The sequence below is a fragment of the Agelaius tricolor genome, unplaced genomic scaffold (assembly GCF_023055355.1).
Source record: "Agelaius tricolor isolate 1412-34295 unplaced genomic scaffold, bAgeTri1.0.p SCAF_19, whole genome shotgun sequence".
NCBI lineage: Eukaryota > Metazoa > Chordata > Aves > Passeriformes > Icteridae > Agelaius > Agelaius tricolor.
The window spans coordinates 4845585-4865488 of NW_027269279.1; the positions used below are offsets into that span (position 1 = coordinate 4845585).

General features: G+C 44.1%; 1 protein-coding gene across 4 annotated transcripts in view; it reads left to right on the top strand.

Moving 5' to 3' along the window:
- Positions 1-19904, top strand: part of MAD1L1 (mitotic arrest deficient 1 like 1) — a 349550-nt gene that overhangs the window by 226084 nt on the left and 103562 nt on the right. For all 4 annotated transcript variants that reach the window (XM_071443960.1, XM_071443961.1, XM_071443963.1 and 1 more), the window contains one exon: positions 1547-1754. In XM_071443960.1, coding sequence (XP_071300061.1) covers positions 1547-1754 — 208 coding nt within the window. The remainder of the gene's footprint in view (positions 1-1546; positions 1755-19904) is intronic.

The window sequence follows — 19904 nt, forward strand, 5'->3', positions numbered from 1 at the left end:
CCAGGGCAGACCTCTGGGAGTTCCTCCCACCCCTTCATGGCCTGGGACATACTCATGTGACCTCCTTCCTCTGTGACTCACACTTACCCTGTGGAACAGTGACTCTCTCCTAGCAGATGCACAGCTGTGGCCAAACTGATTTCTCAGAGTAGTTATGAGGAACCACCACACCCCTCTTTTTTATCTCTGGGAAGAAAATCCCAGAAGAGCATCTTTGACCACAATGGTAGATAGAAGCTGTTATTCTGTGAAAGCCCACAGATTTGTCCATGCTCTCCAGCACTTTTCCAGCAACCAGAGATGCTGGAAGATTCTCACATGTCCTGCCCTGCCATGGCCCAGTTATGGAGCTGCTGTGCTTGAATTTGTCCAACCCATTTTTGATGCTGTTGTGTGTCTGTTGCCAGGCTCTGGGGCAGTGAGTTTCAGCAGTTCACTGCCTGATGAAGAGCTTCACATTATGAGAATAGAGAGTATTTTTAATAAATTATATTTGGGAATGGGATATTCTGGGGTCTCTTACCACCAATGACCAGCAGTGCAGGATGAAGTCACTCAGTCTCTGCTCTGGTTTGCATGGGAAAAAACCCCACATAAAGCTCTATCACATCTTTAATGGAAATGAAATTATAAAATTGGGATAATACCTACCTCATGCTGCTCTTGAGGGTTAATTAATGTTTACAAAATCACTTTAGGTCCCGAGATTTAATTGGAGGAAAAATATTACCATATAAAATAGCTTTTTATGCAGGCACTGCTATAGGGTTTCAGCTGGGCAGAGTGCCGTGGCAGCCAGCGTTAGCACATGTTTTACTACATTTATGGTTGTGAGGCTTCCTGTAGTTTATATGAAAATTGTCTCTCTGAAATCACAAATGAAACATCAGTGTTTTCCTCTCGCTTTGAAAGAATATTAATTTGCCATCTTAGGGCTTGACTGACTATTTAAGCTGCTGTAAATACAATTCTCCTTTGAGAAAAAAGGAATGGAGTATCTGTTCCCTTGCTTGGGATGAGCTGATACAACTTGCTAATGACTCCACCTTTGGATGCCATGGATGTTGCTGGCTCATATGAGCAATAAATCAGGCTGGCACTGCGTGTCCTGCTGTAGTTTAAGGGTGTGTTTGGGTGTTCATTATAATCTCCTGCTATCAAGAGATTTTAAATACAGCTATAAAACTTCATTTCTGGAGTTAAATCTCACTGTGGAAGTATCAGCCAGGGGATGAGTTCTGTTATAAGTGGGGTGTTTCGGTGGGCTTTTTCTGGTTTGGTTATTTTTTGTTTGTTTGTTGTTTCTTTGCCTTGTTTCAACCTTTGTTTCAGGGGCTTTTTAAAGATGGAATAGCAAGAGAAGGAGAAACAACACTGGGCTTGGCTGCCTTCAACTGTTGTACTAAAACCTTGTCACTGCATAAATGTCACCTTATTTCTGCTGTAACATTTTTTTATTTCACCGGGTGACACAGGCCGGGTGAGCTTGGAGGTTGGATCAGTTACTCAATGTGCTTTTGGTTTTGTTTTTTTTCCTGCCCCCCAGGGTGACTACGACCCCAGCAGGACCAAAGTTGTCCATTTCAGCATGAACCCCATGAGTTTGGCCAAGCAGCAGCGCAAGGAGGAGCAGCAGCAGCTGCAGGAGGAGTGCGAGCGGCTGCGGGAGCTCGTGCGGGTGCTCAAAGGAGGCGGCTCCGTCTCTGGGAGTCTGGAGGGAGTTGGGGCTTTCCAGTCCCCACAAGAAGTTGCAGGTAGGCTGCTGGCTTCTGCTCCTGGGGATGCATTTATTCTGAATCCGTGTTGCCAGAGGAACTGAGTGCAGGAGCAGATGGAGGCATTGCAGACAGTGTGTTTGATGGAGTGGTTATATGGAAAATGAAAAAAGCTGGGTTGATGCAGGAGAGAGGGGATGTGAGGTGGCAATCCTGTGGCAGTGTGGTAGAGGGTAGGTGGTAAGGCTAAATAATAATAATTCATATCATTTGCTCATGATGAATGAAATACCAATACAACAGCCTTCATAGGCTGGTGCTGCCAACAGAGTGAAAGGAAATATTTCCTTCCTTTCAGGGCTGGTTTAGCCCTTGAGGTAGTACAGACAGCAGGAAATAACTTTCATAGCTGCAGGGAAGCAAGTGGTTGAAATCTTTTCAGACCTGGCTTAAAACAAATTAATATTGTTTATCAGTGTATATGTGCCCCATTAATCACAGCTACATTCAATACTCCATGAAAGCAGAGTACATCTTTCACTGAGCTAAATACATTTCACAGAATCTGTGGCACTCCAGTACAGTCTGTCTTCCTTTCACATACCTGAGTGAGACTTTTTAGTACAGCAACCCCAAAAATCAGCACCTTCAGACATGCTCTCAGACTCTGAAAATCAAGGTAAGGATATCAATAAAGCCTAAGCCATCACCTGTAACACTGTGAGGGACCAGGCAGAACCAAGTTATGCTGAAAATCCCTGGAGAAGTTACTGCTGTAATTCTCTTATGGCCTCAAAACAATTTGTTAGAGAAGAGAAAAATAAAAGAGAACTGAAGGTCTGTGTGGAGCAAACCTGGTGTGTCCCAATGCATGTACTTGGTCAACATCTGGAGGTCAGGATCCTCCCTCAGATGAGACTGAAAGAGCAGGGCTTTTCCCAAAGGTCACAAGTGCTGGAGGCTTCATACCCACAAAAGGGCAGAGCCCTGGTTTAAAGAAAATCCACAGAAGAAAACATCTCTCTCTCTTATGAAACAGAAATTCTCAGAAAGTAGCTTGTCTGTGTTCCCATCGCTCAAACAATGACACTTTATTACTGCTGAGATTGTGTTTGTTCCAGCATCTCATACTGGATTGTGGTACTATATAGCCTTAAAAATATGATGGTGAGAAGTGCAGATGGGGTGGTTTATAAAGTGAAGAGCTCACTGCATGTTACAAGTAAGTGACAGTTCTGTCACTCCTGTTAGTGGCTGCTCTAACAGATGCATAAGCATGAAACACTTGGCAAACATTTAAAAAAAAACCATTGTCTGCAGGAGCTTCCAGTCTCAGACCCCCAGTGGGCAGTTCCTGGGGACAGCTCTTGCATTGCAATTTGGATTTGAAATGCACTGTGTTTTAGGTGTTTGAATTGCAGCAGATGCAGCTGCCCAGTGCCCTTGTCTGTCCTTATGCCCCGAGTGCCAGGCACATCTGATGCTGCAGGTCCAGGGGCTGCAGCGCCCAGGGAGGGCAGGGGCAGAGAGGCTGCAGAGCTGGGGTCAGCCCCGTGCCTCTGTCACTGCTGGATGAACCTCTGGGGTATCATCTGCAGTAATTAGACCAGCTCTTCTGGGGAAATGTGCTCCTCACGTGTGCCTCCTGTCATGTGTTAGAATTATTATTCTGCTGCCTTTCTGTGCAGCTGCTTTTAGCTGTTTGTGAGGTGCCTCTGTGCTGGGATGTTACCAGGTTTGTCGTTAGCTCACAAAGGATGCATTTTTAAAGCTGTTTTCTCTCCTGCCTTTGATTCCAACAGGAAAACAAACAGCTCTCTGGGTTTTAGGGTATTTCCAGCCTCATGTATGTGATGCTTTTTTTTTTTGCCTTTTACCCCAGTCCCAAGCTACATCATTCTGACTTCTGGTAACCAGCTCAGATGGAAGAGAGCAGCAGGTTCAGAACTTAGAAGGGTGGGAAGTACTTCAGTGTCATTTACCAAAGTCACAGGAGGGCCCTTTGGATTCTCAGAGTGCCTATAAGTGCATCTGGAAGTGATTCTTGTAAACAAAATGGGAAAAAGCTGTTGAAGGCTGGAGCAGCCCTGTGGATGACTCTCTTTGAGGACAGGGTGAAGGTATGGGAAGCCAGGTTATGTGGAGACATCTTGGGCATTTTTCCTTGTAGTTCATGTGCTTATGTGCATCACTGTCATGCACAGGGCACATTGCCATGAATGCACCTAAACTCTCATTTCTGCTGTGGGAGCATTCAGCAGCATAGTCAGATGCAAATGTTGGGATGTGAAGAGATGCTGAGGATGTTACAGTGCTGACCACAAGGTTACTGGGTTATTCTGAGCTGGCTTTAATTTAGCAAGGTGAATGCCAGATTTGGCCTCCTTGCTGGAGCAGGGAGAGCTTCCAGTGGCTTGGGGGCAGCTGATCAAGTGTGCTGTGCAGGCTGCATCCATTTCTGCACTGACTCCATCCTGCATCCACAGCGTGGATACAGCAGCTGTTCAGCAGTGGCTCAACAACATGGATTCGTGTGGCCAGAAAATCACACTGTCTCCTTCTGGATAAGACATGGAAGATCCAGCTTTTGCTTTTTCTTAGCTCTGCCCACAGGAACAGCTGCCACATGCCTTCTGCTTCAGTGTATTTTCAAGGTGTGAAGTGGGGAGCGTGTGGCAGAAACTCCCTCTGCTTTGTTTGTCACTGTCCAATTGGCTACCCCAGGGAGGGAGGTTTGTTGTGCATGATAAGGGAGCGAATTTCTTTGAGCTTTGTGAAGCTGTTTCTGTACAAAAATAACAAGAATTGGAGTTTTTCTTGCACCCCTCTCTGTCAGCTGCAGTCCCCATCTGTTTATCTTGCTCATTCATGTGATACACACAGGAGGCAAATTCACTTCTCTGAGCTTTTGAGGTGGGAGGTCCCTGGTGTCAGAGCAGAATGGGGTGAAGAGAGAGCAAGGACAGAGTAGGAAGAGTGTGGATAAAAGCTGGGAGGACAGCAGAGGTCATATGTAAGTTTGCATTTTGCCTTTAGACAGATAGAGGTAACTGTAAGATTTTATTGTCCTGTTTTGCCATATAACCTGACTGGCTGCTTGGCAAGGTGAGGGATTTGGGTGGCCTCCAGCCAGCCAGGTTTGATGCATCCAGCAAGCTTATGTGGTATGCAACAGCTCTGCTTATGGTTCACAGAATTATAATTATACCAACCAAAAAAAGGCATTAAGGACAATGATGTTGATGGTTTTGATAATAATGTGTTGGCCATTGTTAAATCCCTTCATTGGACTGGAGTGCAGCACATTTCTTCTGATTGCATTTCCGACTCCTGCGTAGGTAATAAGAAAATTATTACTGTGGACGTTAAAGCTCATTAAATGTGACTCTATTAAAAATCAAGGTTATGCTGGACTTTAAATCTCTTTGAGCATAACTGCTGGAGGCTGCAGCACAGCCTGGCAACTTGCCACATGGTTCAGTGGCCCTTTCCTCTCATTTATGCCATAATAGTCTCTGTTCAGATGGGGACCTATGGAGAGCTATAACAACATCCTGTCCTTTTCCAAAATACAGATTGGCAGAGCAGGGTGTTGGGGTGTTGGGGAGCAGGGCTGTGGGTGCTGTGCTCAGGGTGTGAGCTCTGTGAGTGTTGTGCTCCTCTGCTGGGTTGTGTAAGAGCAGGGAGCACCAAGGTCAGGCAGCCATCTGGGGAGAGGCTCGAGTCCTCCTGCCTCAGAAACAGGGATGCAGATTGTGACAGCTTTGGAAAGGTGGCACAGGGCATTGCTGCACAGATCTGAAATCTGTTCCAGTTCTGCATTTCCCTTTCCCATGCTCTTCACACCTTTCCTTCAGTGCCCCTTCTGTATTTCAGTCTGCATCTTCTACTTTTTTTTTCTTCCATCTCATAGCTTTTCCTATTTTTTCCCCATTTCTCTCCAGGCCATTTTTGTTTAGATCTTTCTTTTTTTGCCCTGTGGGGTCTTGATAGACCTGTTGAAGATGGATTTGGGTCTTAGTTGCAAGCAAGTATGTAGGTGGCAGCTAATAGGGAGCTGGAGAAGTAATGACTTGTAACAAAGCATAGGTAGAAATGAGAGAGAATGGTTCAGGTGCTTCTTATCTCCATTTGTGTTTTTATCTTAAAGGTAATGTATCTGAAGGTAGGAATGGATGATCCATGGAAGCTGGTTCCTGACTAAAAGAATGCAGTAATGCAAATTTTCCATGAGCTCTCATGATTTATTGCTATCCCATAGCTACACCAGAGTGCTCCTTTCTTCATGTAGCTTCTCCCTGTGAGAAAGAGGAAAAGTGCTTTTAATATTCTTTCTGGTGAGAGAGAGGCTGGCACCCCTACCAGGAAGGAAGATGGGGAAATCAACTCTGATTTCAACCATCTGTGGAGAACTTTGGAACTATTTTCCTAAGCATAATCCCATCAAAAAGAAAAGCTGTTCATCCATCTCAATGGTTTCAGTGTCCTTTTCCCCTTGATAGGGAAAAAGTGGGAAAAGGGGGAAATCTCACTCTGAGGCAGGTGTTTGGCCCTAACACAGATGCTACACCTGGCATTCAGCAGGGGCTGTCCCCAGCATCACAGCCATGCCAGGGCCTTGTAAAATCTATTTAATTGGGTTTAAATTGGGTAATGAATTAATATTAAAATAATCTAATCTTGTTGAAGTGACAAGCCAGAGACGGTAAAATTTGTCACTGTCCCACTGTGCCTGTGCTTCTGATGAATGTGTTTCTGAGTACAGAAGGTGACAAAAAAGGAGCAGATGGAATTTAGAAGTTGCTGTTCTCCATCCACAGTTGTCTGAGCTGTTGGTGCTTGGAAGCCTTGGTGCTTCCTGCCATCTGTGTAGGGAATCCACACATGATGAGGGCTGCACCTGTGAATGAGAACCAAGTCCACCTGATGGAGGATCCTTCCCTGACCTCAGCTGCTGGTGGGTGCACACGTGGCTCTGCAGCCTCCATTCCTCACTTTGTGCCAGGGCTCTCAGCATCCCACTGGTCAAATGGGCTTGGGCCAGGTGAGTGCACAGAGGGCAGCTCTCCTTCAGCCTCACCCTGAAGCACAGGAAGGACTCATTAGGTGACCCTTCTGTCACTTATCTTTAACCTGCCAGTTCCCCTTCACTCATACTGAAGGAATTGCCTTTGTTCTAAAGAGGCACAAAGGTCCAGGGCATTTGCTGCCTTCAGATGTTAAGGGACTTCTGTTAAAAGCAGGATGTTAGCCTTTGTGCCCTGCCTGTATCTCAGTAAATTGCTTTCTGCATATCCCAATTTCATCTGAAGTTAATAAAGAGCTTGACTTTGCCTCTGGTGCTTTGCTGTGCACTGATGAAGGTCTGTCCTCTTTCACTCCAGAGATGGCCACATATCCTTGATGGGGGAAGAAATCCTCCCCTACTGCTACCTGCATCCGAGATGCTGCACAGCATCAGTGTGCAAACCACAAATGACATGGACAGCAGCACAAGGGATGAGTTATTAGCAGCAGTCCTGACCCACTGGGAGCTGTCTGCCCTCCTGTGCTGACTCCACAGCCTCTGTGGGGCAATCCCTCCAGCTCCCAGCTAATTCTCCTTATTATTGTTTTTATGGTGCTACTTTCTCTTCTGCAAGACATTTAGACCAGTCTGGGACCTGAATTGTATATTAAGACTGGGAATAAGCTGATAGTTTAAATAGAGCTTACTCTGATTCCCTTCATTATTATCCATATCCCTTTGTCTCAGCCCAGTACTAGAGATAGCCAGGTGGTACTGCTAAATATACCTGGTTTCATAAATAACTCTAGCAGAGTTGTGATCTCCTGTACTTCATATTGACAGGGTTACAGTGGTGAGGGGAGAGTCCATAAATGGTGTCAATGGATTTGGGCAGTGCAGCTGTAAGGGGAAAATACCTTGAAGCTTTTGTGTGTTCTGATTTAGCAACAGTACCTTTGATGGTAAATGTTCTGCACTACTGAAGTCACTGCAGGCACCTATAAAGGTTCTGGCTTGAATGAAAGTCCAGTATCTCAAAAGGGCTGGAAGAATTTGAATTTGAATTTGTTTTCTGGTCTTAAAAGAAAATTGCTTTAATCTTATATAGTATTCATCATCCAGAAAGATTCCCAAGGTTTTTTTCTTGTTGGAGATAACACAGATATGAAGTCATGCAGCACTGAGGATATTGCAAGCAGTGTGCCCTGCCTGTGGCAAGATGCCACGAGTCTGTTGAACAAGCAGAGGCTTGCCCTGAGCTCAGTGTAATCTGTGTGCTGTGAGAGGGCCAAAGGTTGCTGACCCAACAAACCCCCAAGGATGCCTGAAGCCTGCAGCTTCTTGTGAAACTGGGATGGGAGGTGCCACTGAGACATTGTTAGGACTTTCAGGCTCTGTCTGCTGCCCAGGGAGCCAGAGGTTTGTAATAAATTCTGTAAAGTAGTTCTGTTGTAGCTGGTGAATGTGTAAAACTTGGTGTCAGTCAAAGGTTACTATCCAGACTATACTTAGCTCTTCACAAAGAGCAAAAAAAGCTGCAGGATTTCTTCCTGCCCTCCTTTTCTACCACTTTCACGTCTGAAGTCCTTGGAGAACTCAATATTTCTGTTTTTCTAAGAGGCAGCCTGTGAACCCACATAATACTTCCATATAGCTCCAGCAAGTCCTACAAGTGTTTTTTTGTACACTTCTGCCCTCTTCCTAGGCACTGTGTAGAAATGGATTACAAAATATTTAGTAGAAGTAGAAGCTTTGTTCCATAAAAAAAAAACATTTTTGCAAAGAAAAAATAGTAAAATGAGTTGTGAGAGAGAAGGAAATGGAAAAGAAAATAAAAATGTATATGTGATAAGGAGCACCAAATTTAAACACAACTGTGACAACATCTGCAATGGTTTCTGTAGCAATATGAGGAAGGAGGCTCCCAAGGGAAGATTCTCTGGGCTTATTGATCCTGACTTGAGTCTGGGTGTAATGGAAATGAGTACCACTGCAAGAAAATACAGCTGAGGAGAAAGCTGCTGGTTTCCTGGGCAAATGCATTTTCCTTACTCAGTCCTGACACCGTACAGGTGTGGTGTTACATCGGGGGAAGAAGAGGCTGCCTCTGCTGAGGTAGGTGGGAAGGTTAGAGGCAGCTGAAACCATTACAGATGGGCAGAGAGCAAGGTTAGAGGAGATTTCAGGGAGCAGATAAATCAAGAGAAAATGTGTAGAGAAACCTGGGCTGACAAGGAGTATTCTTTCTCCTTCTGTATGTGGCTGTGAAGGAAAAACTGGCAATTGAAACAGTATTTTTAAGCCTGATTACTTGGGATTCCAGTTCCCAGTCCATCAGTAGCTGAGTGAAATACAAAGTGAGCATGTGGAAGAGTTGCTCTCACTACCAGAAGTAGCCCCCAGAAGTAGCTGTGCTCCTTCATTTTTACTCATGGGACATTCAGAGCCTTTGCAAGGAAGAAAGTCAATGAGCTGCAGAAGGATCCAAAACCCTTCTCTCTGTGTTTTAAATCCTTCCCACTCCAACAATCCTTGTAAAACACCACCAAATTTGTACTGTACAGAAACTGCCACATGAAAGGTAACACCCTTTGTGGCCACAGTCCTTCTACATCCCTCAGCTTCTTCAATGTCCCTCTGTGCTGATGGTTTCTTTATCAACCAGAGACAGGCCAGCAGCCTGTTGAGCTTTGTTGCTGGTAAACTTTGGCATTTCTGTTTTGGGGTATTTGAGTTGATCTCTCATTGCTTGGTTGTGGCCTCCTTGGTGGCTGGGATGCTCCTGCTAGATGTCTCCAGCCCTGAAGGGGAGGAAATGCAGCATTATCTGCAGCTGCCCTTTGGCTCCTGCGGGGCTGTGCTGTGAGCTGCCTCTGACAGCACTTGGCATCATGGAGCAGCTTTTGATTAGTCCTGATGTGCCACAAGGCCTCTGGATGTACACAATTGAAAATGCTCTTTCATTCATCAGCAGGATTGAGAAGAAAGGCTTGTGCTGATGTCTCCAATTCAGGCCAACACGATTTCCCTGACATCAGAAAATCCAGCCTGCCAGCGTGGCGGAGCGCTCCGGCAGCAGAGAGCCTCAGATCTCTGCTCTGCATCTTGTCAATGTATTGTTTCTCCTGGAAATTAAAGCCTGATGCCTCTGTGAGCCAGTAGAGTGGTAGAAATCCAGTGGAGGAACTTTGCAAGGGTGTCAAGGACACTGGGAAGTCTTAAAAAGCCTTGTGCTGGCAAGGCGAACATCCCCTTGGTTGGGGCTGCTTATTGGATTGAGGAAAGATTGCAGGAATGGGAAAATACTGAACTTATTTACACTTTCCCACTCCATACTGTCCAAGATGGTTTTCCTGTTGTGATCAGCTCATAATAGGAAAAAAATGACTGAGTTTGCTGCTTTTCTCTGGAGTCCTTGTATCAATTTACAGGTGGCCAGGAGTTGACATCTGACTGTCTTCACAGGATATATCAGGGCTCCTTAACACTGAATCCTAAATGAGAGGGGGTGAATGTGTGGAGACTGAGAAATAAAGTTTGTCTCCTTGTACCACATTTTAAAGGGGCAACATGCAACTAAAATTTGGTAGCCAAAGGATAACTTTTGGCATGGACTGTTTTTCTGCTTCATCTCCCTGACTGTGGGAAGCTGTTTTTTTCTGAGAAATACTGTTGTGCAGTTGAATTTCCAGTTTTTCTTTTCACTTAGGCTGATTATTTAGGAGCTGTAAATGAAGTAAAATAAGGTTCAGTATTTTAGAGCGGCGGCTGTATTTAAGAAGTTTGTATTTGATGAGTAAGTTGATGACATTGCATTATGTGAATTTGATGTGCAAAGTTGTCACTAGAGTGTAAACATAGTGACAGCAGGACCAGCAATTCCCAGCCTAATCAAGTAAGCAGAGTCACACATTCTTTGAGCTATAGCGTAATAGAGACTGATTTACATATTAAAATGAGAGAAGCTACACAGATCCAACAATTAAGTTGATATTTTAATTGCCTAAAAGTCAGGAAATTCAAAGTTATGTTGCCTGCATCAGTTAATTTGTCACCCACATCTATTTGTGGTATTTCCTATGACTTTATTTGGTACAAAACTAATGTGGATTTAAATACATTAAATGTTAGCTGTGGATGAAAGGAGAGCTTTGGATTTGCTGCTTTAGAAAGCAGACTAAGAGAATTGAGAATTCAATTCTTGGTCTGTTTAAAAGTAGTACAAACAAATTTCAGGTAATTTCTTTCTTAATATTCGGGTAGACACGTTGGGAGGGAGGGAAAGGGAGCTATATTCAAATGCAATGAAAAAAAATTCTCACTGATCTCAATAGACCTTGAATTGTATCCTTCTTGTTTTCTTTGTAAGGAATAAGCTTTATTTAATTGCAAATTCACACAAATGCACCAGTAGCACTAAGAATTACATCAATATATGGATTCTGTCCTTGATGTTTATGCTGGTTTCACAGGGCTGATCTTGCATTCAGATAAGCTCTCAGTATACAGCTCCCTTATCTCCCCATGCTGATGTTCTGATATATGAATGCTTGTTCCCTGTGCTCACAAAAAGCTATTCACATGCCGAGTCTGACGATTTTTTTATAATCCTTCTTTGAATTAGACTACAAAAAGAATGTGTTTGAAAAGGTTAACTAATGGATACATTTTTCTCCCTGATGAGGAAAAATGGTGAAGTGCTGAAAAATGGTCAAGCAGAGTTTTGATCACGCTTTTCTAATCAAATACATTCTAGGTAGTGAACAAGTAGGAGAAATGTTAATCCATAGTGGATTTATTTGGAATGGAGAAGATCTATTTGGAAAGCAATCAGCATACAAAAGCAGACACTTGTAATTACTTTGCTGTCTCAATCATGGCACTGACATCAGTACCATGATGTGGTAGAGTTGTGATATCCTTTAAAATGTGGTGCTGACATAAGGATGTCAGCAGGAAGGGAGAAAGGCCTGTCTTAGCATCTTCACCCCTATCCACCTGGCTTGCTAGCACCCATGTGTAGATGCAGTGCTCTCTGTGCTGCTGGCTGTGGTCTGGGCACCTCGTGCTGCTGGTGCAGTTTCATGCCAGGGAGGCAAAGGCATTGTTAAATCATAGCAAGTCCTAAAATGCAGGACACTCATGTTTGCCCATCAGGGATTTCTGAGCAGCCCATTCTTTACAGTAAACTAAAGCTACTAGGTGTGTTTTGTGTGTCACAGCACTGATGCATCTTCCCTTGCTATTGCAGTGTGTCCATGTTTCTCCATTTCAGTGCCAGCTTCTCTGTCATCTCCACTTAAAGAGGAGCAGGTCAATCCAGCTTCCATTAGGGAACAGCATATTCATCCTTACGTACAACCAGCTCCAGCTCAATGGATGAAAATCAAACAGATGAAAAGCTGGAGATGAGATCAGATTCACAAATTGCCTTTTCACTCCCTGGCTCTCTGAGTGTGTTTCTGTCTCTGTTGAATAGCAGAATCTCAATGGGTCCTGTTGGAGGACTGTGGCATGGTGGGTTGTTGGGCGGGTATGCAATGTTGTAAAGTTACCTTCTGCCATGATCAGACACCATCAGAGGTGTGCAGCAAAAGTACCTAAATTAGATAGATCAGAGGCTTCTGCAAGGAAGGGCCAGAGGCAGCAGCAGCAGCAGCACCTTTGCTGGAGACTGCGGATGTGTCATCAGAAATCTCTCCGCTGGTGGCATCAAAGCGCCCGTGCAGATCTGAGGGATTCAGCAAAGGCTTTCTGAATAGGCTGGTAATGATGATGGTGTGTGATTCCCCTTTTAGACTGCCATGCTGCCTTCCCTGAAGTGAGGCAGGATTCGGGCAAGGGGAGGTTTCTGTCTCGTTTTAGCAAAACGATAAAAATAAATCCCGCGTTAGAGCCGCTGATGTTAGAGCCAGCCGCAGATGTGGGCTGAAGGCATCTCCATCCTCAGCCACCATGAGGAGAACTCCAGGTCAGGTTGTTTCCATGATGAGTCCCTTCCTCACAATGTGGGCAGGATGCTGATGCCTTTGCAGGCTCCCTGCAGAACGTGTTTGGACTCCCATGGTGCTACAAGGAGTAGCAGAGATTACTCTTTGCTCCCGTTTCAAAGCACTTTCAAAGAAACTCCCGTTCCTTTCTACTACAGGATCCTTCACATTTTACAATGAAAAGTCCCAGGAAAGAGGAGGGGAGCATTACCCTGTGCTTTTATTCCAGAGTCTCCCTAGGAAGTTCTTGGTGAAGAGAGAAATTTTGAGCAGAATGTTCCCGCATATGCAAAGGCTTCATCTGCAAGGTGATGTCCTAAGCCAAATGGAGAGGCTGCTTGCAGCACTTGGGAACAGATTTAAAGCTAATGGCATCTTAGTTACGCCTCAGGTAGCTCAGAGTCCTCAGCTGCTAACCCCGACAGAAATAAATAAGGATAAAAATTAGAACCAGGCATATCACACCTCCTGCAGCATGTTAAACACTGCTGTTCTCCTCTGTCAAAGCTGGAGTGAGCCAGGCTCTTCCATACAACCAGGGCAAATAAGCAATTAGCAAGAGGTACAGAAATAGTGTTTAGGAAGGTATAAAGTTGCTCTGAGAGCTATTAAACACCTCTCCTTGTTTTGCTCATTGTTTAGAGAGGCAATGTTTGACACTTAACAAAAGCTGACTAATGCTTTGGGTTTTTTTCCTTTTAATGATCAGAATTCAGGGGAGGGCTGACTGTGACAGGCAGGAGAAAGAACTGCCATCCAAGTGAAGCTCTTTTTAATTAGAAAGCCCCTTGGATGATTTAGTTTGCAGTGATTTGAGTGCTGGCTGGTTTGAATGTGTCAGTGGTACTGACCAGCAGGATGCAGTCCTGTTCTGCAGGTTCTGGTTTGCTCTTCAGGCATTAAGAAGGGAAGCTGCTCCGACAAGGGGAGTCTGTGATGAGGGAAATTATAACCAAAGCCAACCCTGCTCACAGCTTCACCATCTGCTGGGAAAGCTCTCACTTGGATGCCAGCACTGGTGGGAGCAGGCATAATGATGATAATATTTTCCACTTCTGTGGCACCCTCTGTCCAAAGGTCTCTGAGTATGCCAGAGATATTAATTAAGCACCCGTGGGAGGTGGGCAGGAGTCTCCACACAAGGTTTTTTTTGCTTGCAGAGTCTAAAAAGATTGTGGCACTAATCTTTGGGCAGGAACTCCTTCCATCAGGCAGCTCTGGAAGAACTAAAAACCTTTCATAGTGTTGCTAGTTTGAATCAAAGCTGTATTAGGAAAGGAGTCTGGCTGACATTGACCTGCTGGACTGAGCTTATGCTCCTGAGTGTCTTGTTGGAGGAGCAGCAGAAGCTGGGTCTGCTGTAGCTGGCTCAGAGTTCCTTGTAGCACAAGACTTGGAGTAGGTCTTGTAACTTATGTCCAGTCCTTACATTTGGCCTTCTGAGGAAACTGTGCTGTTAAGATCAGATGGAAATCTCAGTGCAGTGCTCTACATGTGAAAAATCATGGAATCATGTTCTAGTTTGAGCTGGAAGAGACCCTTAAAAGTCATCCAGTCCAGCCCTCTGCAATAAGCAGGGACATCTTCAACTAGGTCAGGTTGCTCAGAGCCCTGTCCAGCCTGACCTGAAATGCTTCAATCCATCATCTCTTTGGGTAACCTGTGCCAGTGTTTCTCCATCCTCATTGTGAAAAACTTCTTCCTTATGTCTAGTCTGAACTGACCCTCTTTTAGTTTAAAACCAATTGCAGAAGCCCTGCTAAAAGGTCTCTCCATGTCTTTCTTATAAACCACCTTTAAGAACTAAAAGGCAGCAATAAAGTCTCCCTGGAGCTTTATTTTAGATAACACAATCTTTCTTTTTCATAACCTGCATTTCCACAGTCTTCAGGAAATACATGAATAACACGGAATGGTCCGTCAGGAAGGAAGCATGCATGTGAAAAAGGGAAAAATTTGACCACAAATCTTTAATGCATGATGCCAACAGTCACAGTTCTGGATTTAGAAGTATGTTCCCATGAAGATCCATTTAACATGCTCTTCAGTTGGGTAGAATTGTCACAATGAAGCTTTTCCTTCCCCTTGAGTGCAAGGCATAAAATGAAATCTCCTGTCTAAGAGTAAAGATACACCTACTATCCCTGATCTCTAGGAGGAAAAATACTGTTGTCAAGTATCCATTATATGCTGTGTAAGTGTATTTGAGGCTATTAAAGACAGTTATCCTCAGAGATTTATATGTAACAGGTTAGAATGGAGGAGGGTGGGGGAACAAACACTTGCTGTGTTTAATTATTGCTGGGTGCTGCATGCACTTTTCTCCATTATTTACTTAATCTTAAATGCCAGATGCTAAAGGGCACCAGCATCAATTAACTGCATAATTAGACTTGCAAAGAAATCATGTAATTTAGTTATAGGCAAATAAAAAACCCAAAAACGCACTGAACAGAAGCTCAGGGCTCTCTCTGCAATCATTTTGAAAGCTCCCTGCATACATTGTTTGCTTTCATTGCTCACTGGAAACTCTTTGGAGCACTCTCTGTGCCTCTTGCCCTGTAGGGAGCCAAATGTCTGATGCAGCATCTCTTGTTCATTCTGAGAGGATTTAGCCACAGCTTGCTTTTTTGCTTTCCAAATTCTTTTAATAGAAGTTTGGATGAAGGATTTATGGGGTGCCTCATCCGGATCCAGAGCAGAACCTGGCCCTCACCCTTTCTGTGCTTTGCATCCCCTCTGGTGCCTGCTCTGGGTGCCCAGTCAGGGGAAGACCATGTGCTGCTCCCTGTTCCTCCTAGCAAGACATATTTTTGTGTTTTGCAGTGTATTTTAGTATTTTAGCATGCAACCTGAAAGCACCCTAACTTTAACAAAAAAGCCCCGCTTCCCTCTCTTCAAAATAATAAGCAGCCAGATACTTTTATTCCATTAGTTCCCACTCTTAGGAATAAGAGTGTTCCCAGGAGTGGAATGCATTTTGTTTTATCAAGGCCTACAACTCTATCTGAGCCCTTATGTTGCAAATTGCAGTAAGAGGGTAATAATAATGGCCTGGGCTTGGGTATAAGCAAAGTTTTCCTACTGGAGAGCTGCTGCTGCCCCTGTGACTCTGGTGCCACTGTTCTCGCTTTGGTATCAGCAGCCCTGTCATTGCACTGCCTCTGCAGCATCCCCTGGTTCACAACTTTTGTTCCTTTCTCAGTTCCTGGGTGTTGGAAGCTGCTGACATGTATTTTCTCAAATGTCCTGAAACCTTTCTGAAAACAAGGTGATGTTCAGCTTTTGAGAGCTTTGTTCTCCCTCTGTGCCTGTGCTGTCTCAACACTGCTCTTTTCCTTTCTGAAAATGCGACCCAGCCCTTACAGAGTTCCTTATTTCTTCAAAGCACTGTATAAACATTATCTAATTAAGTATATATAACATGCCCTAAAGTATTTTAAGGGAAAACTGCAGCACAGCATTGAAGTTTCCAGCCACTTGATCCAGTGTAAAATCTGATTGAATCACTAATTATTTTTCAAAATGCTGTGCCTAATGACATGTATCAAGACAGATCAGAGCTGCAGCCAGAAGGAAGCATTGGGAGCCAAGGAGAGAGGGGCTGTCAGGTAAGTTCTGTATTACTTCTGGAGTTAGTTTGGATCTGCACACTGAGGTAATAAACAGAACAACAACAAAAAAAGAGTTACTGCAGCATTCAGATCTTTCCTGTTTTGATATATATAATCAGCTCTACATTTCCTGTTGAAATGTTCATTAAAATTGCAGCCCCTGTGATTATGCAGCTGCCTAATTCAAATCAATGGGGCTCCTGAAACGATTTTGGATATTTTTAAATACTGCTGTAGAACTTCCTTGTTTACAATGTTATGATTAAGTGACTTTTTCTCTAAGTCATCTAAAGCATTAATAAAAATCTCTTTAGGTTTTCTCTAATTTTTTTTTGTTTGTTTGTTGTTTTTTGGGTTCTTTTTTACTCTGAGCAGCTGCAAGTAATGCAAACCTTGCTTTATGGTTTTATCTTTTACTTCTTAGTACAGAATGTCTTTTTGGATTGATAACTAAATCAGAAGCCAAATTACACAAGTTCTTTATAATTCCTTGTAAGCCAAAATTGACTTTTTTTTGTTTTGGAATCCAAATACTAGTAAATAAAATTAAGGGAGCAGCAGAATAAACCCCCCTGAGAGTCCTGTAGATGGTGAGAGGGAGTGAATGAGTGGCTGTGTGGCACTCAGTTGCTGGCTGGGGTTAAACCATGACAAACTGGTCATGCTGGGCTTCCAGCTCACCAGCTTCTGAAGCAACTGTTGATAATGCTGCCAAGAAGATTATAATGTCCAAAGGGTCAAGTACTTCAATAGGTCTCATGCTGAAAGGGAGGTAATTTCAGTTTTACTGGAAAGATGTATTCAAGGTAATTTCAGCTCAGGAAATTCTACTTTGGAATGCTTCAGAGTGATGCCAGGGCTCTTGTCAGTTAGTTTTAATGGCTTTGGGTTTATTAGCTTTTCACTTTTCTAATACCTTCAGTCCCTTTTACTGTTTGTTACTGAAGCCTTGGCACAATTCTGATGTGTTGAAGTTGCAGACATTACAGGAAAATACCTAAATCAAAACATTGTGGGAGAGAGACAGCATGAACAAGCAGATGTTTACAGTCTCTGACTTCTGTGGTTGAGGAAAAGCAAACACAGTTCTATAAAAACTCAACGTGGTAAAAGCATTTTAGTTGCCTGTAGTTACATGCTTCATCTGCTTGCAAAGGTATTTTTCTAGTTGTCTTTTGCTGTTATTACCTCTCTCCAGCTGTACTTATTAACTCCTTTGTTTAACTCCACTCGGTAGTGGTCCCACTGGGGCTGCAGGAGCAGGGGAAGAGGCAGAGCTGGCACAGCTCAGGGCTGGATCTCTTGGTCACATCACTCCTTGCTGAACACATCTGCTCCAGCTGGGGCTGCCAGGTCAAGCGTGGGGGTGGCCAGATGTGAACCACTGCAGATGTTTTGTGTGGTTGAGCCCAGATGGTCTGACACCAACCTGCCAGTGATGCTGCCACTGTTACATCCCTGATCAGAGCAAGGGGGATGATACTGGGGAAACTGTGCAGGTCAACATTGGTCAGTGCTGGCTGGAAATGGCCGGCTGTCTGGTGATTGGGTTGAGAAATATGTGAGTATTTTAAATGAACCCTTGTTCTGTGGTGCTGGATAAGTGGGATGCAGGCTGTAGGATTGAGAAGTGAGGATTGTTATTTTGTATCATCCTTTGTGTCCTCTTGGTATTCAGAACCTATTCACCTATTGAAAGTTGGAGGTAAATGGTTTGGATGTGGACACGAGAAGTGAATGAGATGGAAGGGGACAAGAGACACCAAAGCTTTTTCTTCTTTTTACAGAGAATAGATTGAATGTGATTTGGCCACTGCACCTTAATGGGTAATCCCCACTCTGAGCCTCAGATGAAAAGAAGAAATCTATAAGGCTAGAGATAATACAGGAGGATTTTTGCAGACTTTTCTCAGATGTAAAGTGAGCTACTGAATAGCACAGCCTTTAAGGATAACTTTTTCTTCGAGCACAGAGCTAATTCACTGATTTAGCCGAGTTGGGTAAATCTGTTTCTCCTTGCTTGCACATCCCCCACACACAAATCTTTTGTGCGTACCATTTTGCCTTTCCTCACTTGTTCCTCAATGTACACTTTTCCTAAGAGTCTCTGATCTGTTTTGGCAGAGCTGCTCACACCAGCAGCATGGTCTCCATGGCACTTGGTGTCATTGACCTCAGTGGGAAGAGTCCACAGCAGCAGCAGTGAGTAAAATATTCTCTAAACCTTAATGAAGTGAATTCTTCTTGTGGAAGGCTGCAGTGCAAGAGATCAGGACTCTCTGTGCACTGGCTCCCTGGTGTGGGGTGCATCATTGGAAACCAAGAGTCAAGGTTACCTCAGTGCTGTGCTTTTTTTCTGTACCAAAATAATCTCTTTGGTGACTAAGCATGGGAGATCTCAATTTTTTCACTGATCTCATTCCAAACAGGATAGTCCTGCACTAAGCCAATGTTTGGTGCAGAGTTCTCAGGAGACAGAGAGATGGAAGAGTTCAAGCAATGTCAGAAAGCAAGAAAATCTTCCCAACAAGTAGGGCAGGAAGAAAGGACTGTAGAAGCTGTGCAGAGTAAATTCAAGATGAAGTTGGAAAAGAAAAACAGTGAAATTCTGGAGTAGGCTGTTCTCTGAGCCTGCTGCTGCTACAGTTGATGTGGTGGAGCTTGCTGCAATGAGTGTGTTGGCCCTCTCAGGATTCCCAAAGCGCTCTGCAAAACTTCACAGCAAAAGGAAATCTGCATGGGGATTGCTTCATCCACCTTAATGTGATCCATGGCTTGTGTGAAGTACAGCAACTTCTTAGTGCCACACGGGCCATCCCAATGGCAGAAAGTGAGTCTTTTTAACTTGAAAGTGGAGGAGGCAGAACGTGGTTACCAAATGGCATTTGTACAGGACTGATGCCACAGTCCTGGGTCGTGCCCTCAGCCCCAAATAAAAAATGCTCTGCCAGGAAAAATGTTTTACCTCTTCTGTAACATTCCAGGTCTGAGTCTCTTATCTCCTCTGAAAAATGGACTATCCAGAGCTCAGCGTGCTCCCTGCCATAACCTTTAGCTCATTACTGATTCAGGCAGAGAGTACCAGCTATTGAATCACAGGGCTGGCACCCAGCTAAAGGTCGGGGTTGTGTCTACGTAGATGAAAGCAAGCACAACCTCTTCCTCCCAAAAGCACTAATACATGGAAATGGAAAAGTTCTCATGAATTCTGCAGCACTCACATCAGGCTTGGAAGCAAACAGGTAGGAAAAGGCAGCTTCCCAGTTGGAGAGAACCACATCAAGGGGCTGATGGAGTTTAGGAGATGTGGGCACAAGCAAACAGCCATTGTTATTCTCCAGGGTGGAAGAAAATGCGTTTCTGCCAGCAAATGCAGGCAGTACCTGGAAGCAATTTGAAAAGCCAGGCTAATTCCCATGGCTTGCTGCCCTCCAAGATAACACTCTTACCTGTGTCCTGTATCCCACTGCAAAGGTTTCCTGCTCATGCTTAGTTTTTTCCTTGCTTTTTTTTCCAGCTCATGATGAGTTTCCACAGTCTCTGCCTCCAGCAGCTTTTGAGCTAACTTTGCTCTTAA